This window comes from Plecotus auritus, assembly GCF_963455305.1.
Source record: "Plecotus auritus genome assembly, chromosome: 3".
NCBI classification, from domain to species: Eukaryota; Metazoa; Chordata; class Mammalia; order Chiroptera; family Vespertilionidae; genus Plecotus; species Plecotus auritus.
In genome coordinates this window covers 42,422,912-42,438,901 of record NC_137772.1, presented here as the reverse complement: position 1 = coordinate 42,438,901, position 15,990 = coordinate 42,422,912, and the positions used below count along the sequence as shown (strand labels likewise).

Sequence of the window (15,990 nt, the reverse complement as noted above, 5' to 3'; positions counted from 1 at the left end):
TTTTCTTATTTTCCTATAATAACTTCATTTTATTGCAAATGTTTTCCTCCCACCCAGAGTTTTATTTTAATGAACCTTAATTGTGCAGGCAGGCACCTTTTGAGTCTTTGTTCACATCCTTGTAAACCAAAAATCTTCCAGTGTTAGGGTTGCCAGATTTAGCAAATAAAAACAAGTAACAAATGATTTTCAAATAATTATGCCCCAAATAGACATGGGCTATATGTATACTAGAAAAATATTATTTCTCTAAAATGTACATGTAAACGGGTATCCTGTGTCTTATCTCACAACCCTAGCTAAGAGTCACACCTTCAGTGGAGTGTGGCTGAACTGGGTGTTAGTTTCTAAAATCAGCACATTTGGCAAAATTGTATGTGGTCAAAAGTACCATTAAAGTAGCTTTCAAAGTTGAGTATGCATGGGCCCTAACCGGTTTGGCTCAGTGGATAGAGCATCGGCCTGCAGACTCAAGGGTCCCAGCTTCGATTCCAGTCAAGGTCATGTACCTTGGTTGCGGGCACATCCCCAGTAGGGGGTGTGCAGGAGGCAGCTGATCGATGTTTCTCTCTCATCAATGTTTCTAACTCTCTATCCCTCTCCCATCTTCTCTGTAAAAAATCAATAAAATATATATATTTTTTAAAAGTTGAGTATGCATGGACTTCTGCCTTCGACTCTACCTGGTAATTCCTATTCTCAGTGAAGTTAAGAACCTCTCAGGGGTAGAAGGAAGTCCCTGGGCAGATGCCTGGTCATTCAAACCATTTCACTCTTGTGTAAAGTGTTTCTGTTTGTCTACAGGCATTTTCTATTTTATATCAGTTTTCTAAAATGTTTAAACATGTATTTATTGGTAGTTGTGGTGGTTTAACAAGATACAGTAGCTAAGTTCATTTCACATGGGTATTATGTTCTAAAGTTAGCTCTCAAGAAAAACAGGACCATGCTGTGACTCCACGGAATTATTTTTATACAGTTAACCTTCAATCCATGCTCCTCAGCTCCCTCAGTCCAAACTTTATTTTCAATAAACATTCTACCCCAAAATTACTCAAGCATTTTTCTTCTGGGGGAACTTCTGTATTTTGGCTCACCCAGTAGCTACTTAAGAGTGACCATGGTGACGGGCCTCATAGCATTTGTCATGCAGTCATGTCCTGTCTGTGCACCCTTTGTCTTCGTTTCCTTTTATGGATGCTTTTCTCTAAACTTCGCCCAGCATTTATTTTAGTGAAACATACCTAGCAACACTCAGCACTTCCAAATCAATCATTAGCCAGAATTCCAAAGCAAAATGTATAGAATGATGTACTCATTTCTCTCAAACACAATTCGTGAATGACATCAAATCTCATTTATTTCCAGCACATTCAAAACACTCTCAGGGAAAGAAGATTGTAATCTTGCTAAAGTTCATTTTAATAAGATTTGGCCTGTAGCTTTGCAGACGCCGCCGCTCTGAAGCCGCTCGTGGTCAGCCATGGTGAACCCTACCGTGTTCTTCGACATCGCCGTCGATGGCGAGCCCTTGGGCCGCGACTCCTTCGAGTTGTTTGCAGACCACGTTCCAAAGACCGCAGAAAACTTCCGTGCGCTGAGCACTGGGGAGAGAGGATTCGGTTACAAAGGCTCCTGCTTCCACAGGATCATCCCGGGATTTATGTGCCAGGGCGGTGACTTCACCCGCCATAATGGCACAGGCGGCAAGTTCATCTATGGGGAGAAATTTGAGGACGAGAACTTCATCCTGAAACATACAGGCCCTGACATCCTGTCCATGGCAAATGCTGGGCCCAACACAAACGGCTCCCAGTTTTTCATCTGCACTGCCAAGACCGAGGGGTTGGATGGCAAGCACGTGGTCTTCGGCCAGGTGAAAGAGGGCATGGATATTGTGACGGCCATGGAGCGCTATGGGTCCAGGAATGGCAAGACCAGCAAGAAGATCACCATTGCTGACTGTGGACAGCTCTGATGAATCTGACTGGGGCTTTATCTTCCCACCTGACGGTTCCTCTGTCGCTCAGGAGAGCGCCCTTCACCCCCAGCTGCTTGGAATGTTCCATAACCTCTGTGCTCTTGCCAGTTCATTGGGTTCCATAATTTCCTTCCCCCTCCCAGTCTAGCTGGATTGCAGAGTTAAGTTTATGATTATGAAATAAAAACTAAACCGTTAAAAAAAAAAAAAAAAAGATTTGGCCTGTAGTAAAAAACAATGTCATATTGTCTGAATTTTCTCAATATATTTATATCAATAGTATACATATAATACATAGTCAATATATTGATATTTATACATATGTAAAAATGTTTACTCGGGTTCTTGTTTTAAATATTACATATGTTTTATTGGTTAATATTATCTAAATACACAGACCTTTGCTAAGTTAATTTTCAAATCCAAAATGGTAGAAAAGAAGCACATGGCTCTAGTCATATTGCTGTCTCTGGAAAATCTTGTTCACTTTTGAAGACACTGGCAGATCAAGGAGAAACTCAAACACTTACAAATAATTATGTATACATATATGCATGCATAAATACATGTACACACATATACATATACATACACACAAACATGTATACATATTTAATCTTTTTATGAAAGTTACAAATGCAGCCGAAACCGGTTTGGCTCAGTGGATAGAGCGTCGGCCTGCGGACTGAAGTGTCCCGGGTTCGATTCCGGTCAAGGGCATGTACCTTGGTTGCAGGCACATCCCCAGTGGGGGGTGTGCAGGAGGCAGCTGATCGATGTTTCTCTCTCATCGATGTTTCTAACTCTCTATCCCTCTCCCTTCCTCTCTGTAAAAAATCACTAAAATATATATATATATATATATATATATATATATATATATATATATAAAAGAAAGTTACAAATGCAGAAAAGTAGAGAGAATGGTTATAATCCTCCTGTACCCAATACCCAACTTCAATAATTGACTTTTTCACAATAATATGTTTTTTAATAGTTTTTAAAAATTAGCATAACATATAGAAATGTGAACTGATCATAAGTGTACTGAATTACTCTATGAATTACTACAAAGTGACAGCAGTCACATAACTACGGCCAGCACTGCCGCGGCCCCACTCCTGCCCTCCTCATCATCACCTCTTGATAGCTCCCCAAAGCTACTCATTAGCCTGATTTCTAACATGATAGGTTAGTGTTGCCTATTTTTGAACTTTATTTAAATGGAAGTATACAAGTTACTTCCATTAATTATCTTTCTTTTACTTAAGATCATGTTTGTGAGTTTAATACATGTTGTGTGGGGAGCCAGCATGGACATGGCATACTCAGCCCTAGGGCGCCTTATGTGCCGGGCCAGCACAGCCAAGGGTGAACCTGAGTGGGGGCGATGAAGGATTAGAAAAGACAGACAAGAGAAGGAAAGCTGGGACTCGGTGGGACACTGCTTCCCTGATGGGGACCCAGCAGCGTCAACGCCCACAAACAGTGTCTTTATTTTATAGCAGATGCCATGAGGCAAAGTAAGGGCATGGTCAATATATTTACAACATTCTCGTGGGTTTCGATCCTACTCAATTACATGCACCTGATCAAGCTTTGTTTACTTGCAGCCTATATCACTTAGGCACGTGGGGCCTCGTGTTCGGACCATAGGTTCAAGCTTACAACTACAGCTGTTGGCTATAATTGTGCTGGGAGGGCTCTGCCCTCCAGGCTGGGATTTGCATGTGTCCACGAGAGGACTATGCCCTCTAATCAGTCCAAGGCTTGAACCTGTCCAAACACTGTAGCCACGCCCAACAATGTTGTTATATTTAATAGTAATTTTTTTCATTGCTGTGTAGTATTCTACAGTGGGACTATACTGTATTTATCCATTCTACTATAGACCTTAGAGTTATATTTTGGTGAACACACCTTTCAGTGAAAGTAAGTAGGCATTTCGATTTCCTGGGTTATAGAATATGTGTGCCAAACAATTTTTCACCTGGCAATGAATGAGCATTCCAGTTGTTCCACATCATTGTCAACACTTGGTATTGTCAGTCTTTTAAATTTTAGCTCTTCAGCTGTGTGTTTAGCTATATCTTATTGAGGTTTTAATTTGCAGTTTCCTCATAATTAATGAGGTTGAACATGTTTTCATTTTTCTTGACCATTAGCTACCTACTCTTATAATGTATCTGTTCTATCTCTTGTCCACTTTTCTACTTAGTTGTCTTTTTAAAAATATTAATGAGAGAGAGACAGACAGACAGAGAGAGAGAGAGAGAGAGAGAGGAGAGAGAGATTTGTTATTCCACTTATTTATGCATTCATTGGTTGATTCTTGTATGTGCCCTGACTGGGGATCAAACTCCATAACCTTGGTGTATCAGGACAACATTCTAACCCAGTGGTCAGCAAACTGCGGCTCACGAGCCACATGCAGCTCTTTGGCCCCTTGAGTGTGGCTCTTCCACAAAATACCACGGCCTGGGCGAGTCTATTTTGAAGAAGTGGCGTTAGAAGAAGTTTAAGTTTAAAAAATTGGGCTCTCAAAAGAAATTTCAATCATTGTACTGTTGATATTTGGCTCTGTTGACTAATGAGTTTGCCGACCACTGCTCTAACCAACTGAGCACCCCAACCAGAGCTGTTAGATTCTTAAAAATTTTTTTTCATAAGAGTTCTTGCAACCTGGATAGGAACACTTTGGTGGTTATATGCACAGCAAATGTTGCTAAACTGCATTTAAAGGTTGCAAAGTTGTGAAAGAAAGCCTCACTTATAAAAGGGTGAATCATCAAATCATCCATAAAAATGATCACAATCTCAGTTTGGGGGTTTGAATTTACCCAGTGGCCTAATATTTTTGCTGAAGCTTCAAGAAAAGGGGAAATATATCTAGTGATAACAAAGGAATGAGTGGCTGGCTAGTTACCCAAAGTACCCACTAGGTAACATTATCTTGGTGCAGAGTTGGCCTGGTACTCATATCTAGGCCTTGTTGAATATAAACAATTTCACAGAACATGAATATCAGACAAGGCCACTCTGACTATGCCAAAACATGACCCTTCTATAATTATATCTAAACAACAGAAAAAACCTGACCATTGTCCAAACCCCAAAATGACCAAACATCTCCCTACTCTGGCTAAGAATAGTGACTGCTCTTTTGTTTTTGTTTTTACCAATTACAGCTTTAGTCTCAGTCTAGCCTACCCCCCTTCTAGATGAGACTTACATATTACGATATCCAGTCTTAAGAATTATCCCTCCTTCCTAGCAGCATCTAACCCAGAGCAAAACTCCCTTTTCTTCTCCTCCTCCTCCTTCTAAATCCTTACCTCAGGACATGTTTGATTTTAGAAAGAGGAGGGGAAGGGAGAGAGAGAGAAACATTGATCAGCTCCCTCTCACACATGCCGAAACTGGGGATCAAACTGGCAACCCAAGTATGAACCCTGACCAGGAAAGGAACTCACAACCTTTTGGTGCATGGGGTGATGCTCCAACCAACCGAGCCACACACAGCCAGGGCTCTTCTTTAAACACTCCCCAAAATCATCCAACAGAAGCTTGAATCCTACGAGTCCCTTTCTAATACCCAGTTACTGAGATGTCCCATGGTTCTCCATGGTATGCATTCTCCCTCACTGCAACAAGTAATAAATGCAAGGAGTAATAAACCCAACCACTGATGTATTCCTTGTGGTCTCTGGTTAGAGAGCATTGACATTGGGGAAACCAGGACAATCTAGCAGCCTGAGACAACTTACTTGTCAGAACAGAGAAAATGACCTTTATCTAGGGTAAATTTACATTAGCCACAGACACAGACACTGATGGGTAAATAAAATTATTAATTTATTTTAAAAAATAAACCCCAAATTGTCAGAAAAGGCAAATTAAGAGAGACAAAGTAGATTAGTGGTTGCCTGGAGTTGTGTATAGAAAGGGGATTAAACGTTAAAGATCATCATATAGAGGTGATATTCTAAACCTGTATTATGACAATGGCATTGTAACTCAGTAAACTTGATAAAAACCACTGCATTTTATACTTAAAGTGAGTAAAGTGCATGGCATATAAATGATAACTCAATAAAATCGTTAAAATAATCCTAGAGTAGACCAGCTCCTTGAATCCAGCAAACATTCTCTCTGTGCCATCAAACTACATGGCAAGCTACACTGTAAACAGAAAACTGGTTGAGGGGCATAAATTCAGAACAACCCGAATTAGCTACAGGCACAATTTGTTTTATTGCACTTAGCTTCATTGTGCTTCACAGATGTTGCATTTTTTACAAATTGAAAGCAAGACCCTTTACCAGCAAAAAGATTACAACTTGCTGTATTGCAATACTCACCTTATCCTGGTGTTCTGGAACCAAACCCTCAATATCTCCAAGGTATGTTTGTCTATTGTTGTATGGTAAATCAGCAAGTGAGATATAAGACCCCTTAATGAGCCAATTAATTAGGAGTCGTTTATTGTGCGCAGCCCAGAGGGAGGTGTTTCTTCCATATCTCTGAGTGAAGTCACACCAGAAGTTTCCTGTATTTATACCTTTTGAGCTTGTCTTCAGGTTTTACAAAGGGCTCTGTGTGAGTTATTGTTAGACAGTTTGTAATCTTGGATACATAAAGAAGAAACATTTGGCATAAGAATATGGGAATTAGTATTAGTCCATTACGTTAGATGGCTAGCTTGCAACGTCAGTTAAGTTTTTATCTTTTTCTATTATTCAAACTAAAACAGTTTTTCTACAAATAAGAGACTATCTAAAAATGACGGAGTTTACAGAACAAGGGACTATCTAACAATAGCAGAGAATTTCAAACAGCAGTTTTTATACCAGATGGAGGTTACTATGCTTCAGTATGATTAGAATACGTCCATCCACCTCATAGAGATACACCAACAATGCTGGAGTCTTTGGGCCAGGCCATTGTCTTCTCTGAGTAACACTTTGGTGTTTGCCTCTGTGGCTCCTTTTTTCCAGGTCCTGCTGCATGAATAAATTCCTCTTCTGGTCTTACTTTAAATTAAATCTTGTTGTCCTGGGAAACATTCCTTTATCTTAAAGCTTATGAAGATCTCTCATACCTTGGCTCTAAACTACCATGACTTGCATTTAGAGCCAGTTATTCAGGGCCAGCTTTATTTGCAAGTTGCAGTGTTTAGACTAGGAGAGAAGGGGACTGTGGACGACTATTTGTCCTTTGGATTATCACAATTTTATATCAGAAATTGAAGATGAGGTGATTTTTATCTTCCTAGAAAATCTTGAAAACCCTTTCATTTACAGGCATACAACTAACAGTATTGCTGCCTTTCCTGCAACTTGACACGGAAGTGGGTTGCCAAGTAAAATACCCGCGTGGCCCATGGAGTATTTGGGACATACAGATACTAAAGAATTCAATGTTAATCTGAAATTAAAATTTAACTGCGCATCCTGAATTTTTATTTGCGAATAAATACAAAGAAGCTGCGGGTAACGCAGAAAAACAGGCTGTCCAAATTACTTTGGCAAAGAGGAGTAGAAGAAACACCAAATTATTTAGTCTTAAATAGGCAAATGTTATCTGTAGCAGAGGAAGGGGGGAAAAAATCCTATCCCTCGAGTTTTAAAAGTGAGTCAGAAGCATTAGTACTTTCAGAAAGGGAGCATCAGCCTCAGGGAGGATGGAAGGAAAACTTCATTTATACTAGTTTGGAACCGGAATCCCTACCCGGCCCTTCTACTAGACCGCGCCCAGGCGGAAGCATCTACAAGGCAAGGGGATTCTGTTCTGTGCGCTCGCTGAGGCTCGGAGCCATCTTCCTACGCCACGCCTTGGGCTACGCTCAGACGCCGGCGCCAGGTAACCCGGCGAAATACCGAAGTAGGCGTTTCCCTGGAAAGGCCGGATCCGGAAATAAGGGTCCGCTCTGCTCCCGCGGTCCCACCCCGTCGCCCGCCCCGCCCACCAGGCCGGCCGCACGGGTGACGTGTCTGAACTCTGGAGGCGGAAGCCAGGAAGAGGTCGCAGGGTAGAGGTAGCTAGAATCGGCGGGCCAGCCTTGCGCATGCGCGATCGGCGCTCTAATAGGCCCGGGATGTATCCGGAAACCGTGTCTGTTTAGGAAGACTCCACTTCTCCGGGTTTTTGCTAATGCTGAGCTCGGAAGATTGATGCGGCGATGGGGTTTAGAGTGAAGAAGGTTTGAGGACCCCTTTGGACTCCGAGGCCGCTGCGGGCTGGGCCTCCATGAATAGCCGTGTGGCTGCGAACAGTCACTTGCCTTTCCTCTGTAAAAGGAGAGATTAACCTTGTCTGGAAAACCTGATGGTTTTTTTTCAGCGCCGAAAGCCTGCAATTCTAAATTCTGACCTGGAATTTCTGTGGTCTGGCCAGTACCAGTTCTGTAGTGCTTTCCGGTTACTTGTGTACCAGAGACTGCTCTAGGTTCTGGGGATGTGAGATACAGGATGTAGAGATGAGGTCCTCACTTCATGGAGTGTACATATATGTGGGGGAGTGAGACAATAAACGAGTAACCACACTAATTCCAAACAGGGGTAAGTGGTGTGTGATGCCAGGGATTAAGCAGAAGAGTGGTACTGAGGATATTAAAAACTTTTGCCACGGAAAGCTTTTCTGAAAGAAAGGGTTTATTGAGCAATATGCTAGCCAGATAAAGGACCAGGTCCTGGGGCATGCAGACTAAACCGGCAGCAGCAGTGCTAGGTGGAGAAAACAAATACTTCTGCTGTTCCGGGACTGGGAAAAAAATGTGAGTTGTTCTGAAGGGATTTACATGGGTTATAGATGAAGGGTGTGGGAGAATGTGAAGTGGGGCTAGTTCTGGGATAGGTCATAAAGAAGTGTTTGCTCTTTGGGATTGCTTGTGGGCTGGAAGATGCCGTGGCACCTGGCTGTAGGCTACTTCAGTTAATTGTGGAAATAGACTACTGGAAGTTAATTCAACGTTTCAACATACATTCAGGAATATTATCAGTCTTTTGTTGTTTTCTGCCTGTAGTTTTTCACTGGTTAACCTCTCTGGTCTCTTCCACCCTCCAGACACCTGTAATTTAATTTTGGACATCTCAGAATTTTCCCTTTGTCGAGGGATTTAAAGATTGTTTTTTAAGGTCGCTCTTGGTAAGAGTGGAAGCGGAGGAGCTAGTGCAGTAAGTAGTCCAGGTCAACCAAGATTTTGACTTGGACAGGGGGGTAGCTGGAAAGGATTGAAAGGACTTAGTTTAGCGATTCAAGGAATATAACTCACTCACTGAAGGGCTGTATGTAGAGAGTGAGAGAACCAGAAATTTAGGTTATCTTCCAGGTTGGGGGCCTGAGAAGTAGGGAGGCAGCGGGGCCATTTTCTGAGATGGGAAAAATGGGGAGGAGCAGGTTGGGGTGAGAGGGCAGTTAGAGAGTGAACTAATGGTTATGAATAAATTGATGATAGTGAACCAAAATGTTCGTTTTCTTCCCCTTTCTAAATGAAGAGAACACCCTCTCCCTCTTATACTGGAAATCTTCATGACATCAAATTCAGAATATTATAAATTCTTTCCCTTAGCTCAAGTAGATATTCAACCAATATGTTAATTTATTTGCTCAAATGAGAGAGAGAGAGAAGGGGAAGTGACACTCCCATTGCTAGATTGGTTTTTGTAAAAACGTTTGCTATTCCTTTGTGCCTAGAAATGTGTACAGTGATTAACCCACATATTTTTTCCCATTTAATTTTCACAAGGACTTTAAGAAGATGGACATTTTTTCTCTCTGCTCATTAGTTCTACCACTTGGGACTTGATTAATTAACTTGCTCAAGGTCACATGACTAGATACTAAAGTTCCAAAGCTGGAGCTCTCAGCGCAAACTACCTTTACAAGCAAGAATTTTATCTTTGTTCTGGTTCTTAACTTTTTTTGCTGGGTCATAAATCCCTTTGGACATTTAATGAATGTTAGCAACTCTCCAAGGGGGAGGGGATGCGCAAACACCCATAACAATTTAGATAGAATTGCATGGGGCTCCACACTTTTCAGAATTGTCTATTTAGCAAATTATCCCATTCTTGCATTCTGAGCTGGAGGTACTCGGGTTGATTCCTTACTTTACAGTGGTTAAGTTGATGCACTCTCCCGACGTATTCGATTGAACTCTAAGGCTTAACTGAATTGACTTCATGTCACCAAAAGCAAATTTATCCTTGAAAAATACTCAGAAAGTGCACCACACACACACACACACAGAAACACAGACATCACGTCATTTTAATAGGAAAAGAGACAGAAACTTTCTCAGGGATAATCATAGCGCATTTCTATTTCGCTAGGACTACTTTCTACACTGAGCTCTAGGCCCAGTGTAGAGTCTAGGGCAAGGGTGGGCAAACTTTTTGACTCGAGGGCCACAATGGGTTCTTAAACTGGACCGGAGGGCCGGAACAAAAGCATGGATGGAGTGTTTGTGTGAACTAATATAAATTCAAAGTAAACATCATTATATAAAAGGGTATGGCCTTTTTTTTTATTTCAATAGTTTTATTCATTTCAAACATTTTAACAAGAAGAATGTAAACACTAATTATAATTTGAAACTTCAAAAAATGGAGGAATCATAGCACAATAACATACCTTATATTGAAGATGGCAAAGGCAAAATAAAATTGCCTAACAAAGGAACGGTACAAAAGCCTTTCAAATTAAACTTAAATATAATAAAATAACTTAAAACTAAAACAAATAGAAAAGAACAAAATGTGTAAACAGTAAATTAAACATTTTCTTTAGTGCAACTTCCAAATTATGCCCGGGACGTAGATGTAGATGGCAATGTAGACTGGGTTGAAAGGTTTTTGGTCTTTAAAACATCAACTTCAGTGGGAACAGTGTTGTTGGTCTCCTTTTCAGCTAATGCTCTGATACTGTGCTCTCCAGGGGCGTGTCTCCCTACATCACCACGAGAACGTGTCTACGCATTCCCAGGGTGATGTCGGGGGACACGTCTTCCGGCATTACAAGGAGCCTTTGGAAGATTGAGAGGTTGTTCCTTCTACTGAATGGGCAGATATAAATCCGCCCACTCAGAAGAAGGAGCTGCGGCTGTGTTTCCCCACGTTGCCATGTTAACACCGCTGCTGGTGAAGGAGTGGAGGGGAGAGCAAGAGAACCCTCCGCTCTTTCAGCTCCGCCGGCGGGATAGAACAGCCCAACGGGCGGAGTAGTTCGCCCACAGCTGGTCTAGGGTGTACCCATCCATGTCTTCCTTTGCAAAGTGTCAACACTAGCTGCTTCTATTCGCCTACTGCCATTTTTCTCCCCTCTCTTAGCACTCTTAAAGAGGTCTTGTTTGTTCTGTGCAGTCACTGTCCTACACGGGAATGCGCCAACGGATCCATGGCTTGGAGCCTGTCCGTGCTGACACCTCTGAATAGCTGTTTATTGGAGCGAGGATTTATAGCTAGTTCTTCCCCATTTGCTTCCTTATCCTGCTCCTAACCAGGTGTTTCCTGACGTTCCCGCCTCCATGAGCAAGTACTCTCAGAAGCACCAACTCTGTAGTAAGGGTTAGCCTGCTGCGGGCAGCGCGGTGAGAAAATTTCAAGATGTTTAAAGGAGACAAAGTAACAAGCCCGGGGGCGCCTGCTCCTCGGGGCCCCAGGGAGCTCTAGATCGGAATTTGGAACAGGAACCTGAGCGCCGGAACTTCTCGCCCGGCAACGACCCAGCGGGCCCGCAGAAAACCTGGAAAGTGGATTTCGTCCCGGAAACTCTTCAGCGGGCTTGCGGCGGCTCTCACTGAGCATGTGCAGGCGGCGTTGCGCATGCTCCGTCGAGGTCCGGTTCGGTTTCTGTTGCGGGAGCCGCGGTGTCTCCTAGCGTAACCGGAACTGTCCGTCGCGGGGCCGGCCTCCCTCTGTTTGGGCGGCTTTGGCACAGTCTCCGAGTCTCCCCGTCCCTCATTCTCTCTTCACCCCTTCGGCGCGTTTGCCCTTTTCCTGAAACAGCCGTCATGAGCGCGAGGCGGTCGGCGGCGCCTCCCCCTCGGTGGCCGCGGCTGTGGCTGTTGTGGCTGCTCCTCCTGGGGGCGGCCCCTGGCCCGCATCGGGGCGCCGCTTTCTACTTGCCAGGCCTGGCACCGGTCAACTTCTGCGAAGAAGATAAAAAGAGCGACGAGTGTAAGGTGGGTGAGGCCTTGGGGACCTCGAGGTGCAGTGTCAGAAGGGGAAGCCTGCCTCTGCCTGGGAAGCTGGGGTCCGAGGGAAAGGGGGCGTAGCAGTGGGTGGGGTCAGGCGTCTCCTGCAGCGCTGGGCTCGGTCCGCTGTGTGTCGGAGGCCCCAGAATGGCCCTGTACGGGGTTAGATTCTGGAGGACTCAGCCTCAGGCTGGCCTGCCGTCCGGCAGGTCAAGTCGCACCAGCCACTGTATTCAGTTTTCCTGGAATTGGACGCGTGCATTTCAGCAGCGAGCGTCCCCCGAGTGTCAGTGTTCGCTCACCGCACTGTGCCACGCACTCCGATCAAGTGGACCACCAGGGCTTCCAGTAACTTTTTATTTCGTTGCTTCCTATTTCTTTCTACTGGAACTCTTGGTTGCTCATAAGAGCTTGGTCTTTCTAGGACTTTGATAATTTAACTTCCCGATTAACAGTTGGTTCCTTAGTTATGGAATATAATACCCTGAACCGCATAAACTGCATTCATAAAGAGTTGCTGTAATGGTTGAAACAGTTCATTTCTACCCTTTAAGTGTAAAAAAAAATTAATATATGTAATTACACTATTTAGTTTCGCTGAGATTGTTTTAAACACTTAAAAAGAGCAGACGGCAGGAGAAACTGGTGTTTTCTTCCTAGAACAAGTCTTGAAAACGTTGATCTTCTAAGACCTTCACACTCAAGGTTTTCAGTTTAACTGCTAGCAAAAGAGACACAAGTAAAAGTAAACTTTTAGATTATTTGGCATAGGGCATAATGATATACATACACATTTATTTTAAGTTGGTAAAACTTAACGTTTTGGGTTTCAGGATCTCTTTGAAACCATTAATTTTAACAATTCAAATAATCGTTTGGCAAACTTTTACAATCTATAAATGGGTTTATTTACTACGTTTGATTTTAAAAATCTGGTGTTTATTTTATAACTGCAGGCTTTACAGTAGCTGTTAATATTGAGCTTATTGTAGGGCATTAAAGAAGCTATTAAATTTTTCATAGCATTTTACAGTTCCTGTTTAAGAATTTGGATCTCTGAAAATGTTTAAGGATTTTTAAGGTTTACTGAAGACAATATTAGCACTTGAAACTGTAACTCTCATACTTTGTAATGCAAGAAGCTTTCACTCTGAGTGTTCTGACTGAAAGAATATAGTGCTTCCAAGTGGAAGGAAAAGCTAGTCTCACAAGCACACTGTTTTTTCCACTAAATATTTTAGTAACCAGCCTTTAAAAGTTAGTGTGTGGTATTTAAATTTAACAGCAATTGTGTACTGTATTCCTAGTGCCTCGGAGACAAAAAGCATATCTCTGTCTTGTAGGAACCTCAAAATAAAGGACATAAGTTTATGAACAGATTACCAAAATCTGGTATGTTATTGAAGATGTATGTCCAAAGTGCCTTAAAACAGAAATGAGGAAACATTTGTATATTGGAGTCTTCAGGGAAAGCTACAGAGAGGAAGTGACATTTGAAATGGACTTCAGAAAGTGATTATGAGTGAAATTTACCGGTGGTCTGCCAGTTAGATGATTTTTGTTTTCTCAACTTGTCCTTCTTTAAGTAGCTACTTTTTAGTTGACTTTTGGCTAATTTCAGAGACCTTTGGGATTTTTAATTTTCAAAGGTATAGGAATAAAACAGGCAAGGCACATTTTCCCGAAATGTTTGGGTTTCATCTTTGTTGCCAACTGCTTTCACATATTGGTCAGTGGAAACAACTCTTTGACAAGAAGAAAGATGTACTTTTAGCAGTTTTTGTTTTTTCCTACAAATTGACTAACTGGTATAGGGAGCTTGAAATAAACTTTAATATTTCTTCTCTGCCACTCAAAGAAAAGCAGTAAACAGTTTAACATTTCATTGCTTCATTAAGGATATTAATTTTTTTCTCTCATCTATTCCGTATTTGTTAAGGACAGTCTTGTGTACACTATTCAAAAAAGCTGAAGGCGCTATTTTAAATAGTAGAAATGGGAGTTGTGAAATGAGAATAATTATTTCCAGAAGATGCTGTTAGAGTAGGGAATCAAGAGTTGGATAAATAGGGCAGGTCATTGATAGTTTCCATCAGTTTTTCCGTGTGTAACGGGATAATCATATTTGTTTATTATATACTTCCCTTGAAAGATGTGCATTTCTTAGAGGTTAAGTATAATATTTATCATCATTGTGATATTATAAAATATTTATAAGTGTAGAGATGGAACATGTATGCATATCTTCAGCATAAATATAACTTATGTAGTATAGTCTTTTTTTAAATTAAATTTAGAGAGAAATATCGATTTGTTCTTCCACTTATTTATGTATTCATTGGTTGATTTTTGTATGTGCTCTAATGGGATCAAACAAGCAACCTTGGCCTATCAGGATGAAAATCTATCTAACTGAGCTACTGGGCCAGGGCCTATGTAGCATAGTCTTTATATATACTGTAAAGTTCATGCCCTGTATTTAGCTTACTGTATAAAGAGAGATTGTCAAAAGAACCCTGAGGATTTGGTCATTTTCTCCTTGCAAAATACTTTATGTCCAGTTTAGTGTCAGAGGAACAAAAGTTCAGTGAACATGAAATTCTACTTATATTGCCCTGACTTTCAATTTATAATCTTTATTAGCATTCATAAATGCTGTGACTGTTCTGTGGCTTACTTTTTTGTTGTTACATGTACATACATTTGAATAGTGCACATTCTTATTAGTTTTTATTAATTACTAGAGGCCCGATGCACGAAAATTCGTGCAAGAGTAGGCCTTCCTTCCCCTGGCTGCTGGCACCCGAGACCTGGGCTGGCTTCCCCCCCGCCCCTGGCCCCGGCTTCGTCCGGAAGGACGTCTGGAAGATGTCCGGTCTAATTAGCATATTACCCTTTTATTATTATAGATATTATAGATAACTAGAAGCCCAATGCACGAAATTTGTGCAAGAGTAGGCCTTCCTTCCCACAGCTGCTGGCACTGACTTCCCTCTAGCACCCAGACCCGGGCTTCCCTTGCAGCCCCAGCTTTGTCCTGAAGGTCAAAGGTCGTCCGGTCTAATTAGCATATTATGCTTTTATTATTATAGATAGTATTTCATTCTATTACTATACTATGGTTTGCTTAACCATTTCTTGCTTGCAGGGCATTTAGATTTAAATAGCTTTGCTAGAAAGTATTTAGCAGGAATTACTTGCATATTCTCAAATATAAAATTACTAGGTCAAAGGCAAGAAGCAATTTTATAGCTCTGTTTAATATTACCAGGGTTCTTCCAAGGGAGATGGGTTTGCTTTACCAATGCCATTAGCTAAATGATTACATGTCTCCACAATATTTTAAAATTTTTATTTATCAACTTAATATCTATGTGATGGTGCTTAAAACATTTTAAAAATACATAAACTATTTATTGTATTGTGTGTTCACCACCCCAAGCCAAGTCTCCTTTCATCACTATTTATACTCCCTTATACAGTCTACTCCTTCCTCCCACCGACTTTACCCTCTGGTAATCACCATGTTGTTGTCTGTGTCTATGAATGTGTGTGTGTGTGTGTGTTTTCCTTAATCCCTTCACTTTTTTCACCCAGCTCCCTTCCCCCCTCCCTTTCTGACAGCTGTCAGTCTATTCTCTGTATCTATGAGTCTCTGTCTATTTCGTTAGTTTATTTTGTTCATTAGATTCCAAATATGAGTGAAATCATGGCATTTGCCTTTCTCTGGCTTATTTCACTTAGCATTGCATTCATTGCTATTGAGGTTTCTCTCTTTTTTAATTCTTTTGTCTTCTTTTTGTTAGTTTTTGAG

At 41.6% G+C, this 15,990-nt stretch overlaps 2 protein-coding genes across 2 annotated transcripts in view; both read left to right on the top strand.

The window, feature by feature from the left end:
- Nucleotides 1-1,447: 1,447 nt before the first annotated feature.
- On the top strand, nt 1,448-2,195 carry LOC308243804 (peptidyl-prolyl cis-trans isomerase A-like). Its single transcript, XM_080659581.1, has one exon. It carries the CDS (start codon nt 1,484-1,486, stop codon nt 1,976-1,978), a length of 495 nt encoding a protein of 164 aa, XP_080515707.1. The 5' UTR covers nt 1,448-1,483; the 3' UTR covers nt 1,979-2,195.
- A 9,612-nt stretch (nt 2,196-11,807) lies between these two features.
- TM9SF2 (transmembrane 9 superfamily member 2) overlaps nt 11,808-15,990 on the top strand; it is a 67,677-nt gene continuing 63,494 nt past the window's right edge. The window contains exon 1 of the mRNA XM_080662459.1: nt 11,808-12,164. Coding sequence (XP_080518585.1) covers nt 11,994-12,164 — 171 coding nt within the window. The 5' untranslated portion in view covers nt 11,808-11,993. The remainder of the gene's footprint in view (nt 12,165-15,990) is intronic.

Coding starts and splice junctions, on each gene's coding strand:
- LOC308243804 (XM_080659581.1), top strand. CDS start 1,484: ATGGTGAACCCTACCGTGTTCTTCGACATCGCCGTCGATGGCGAGCCC.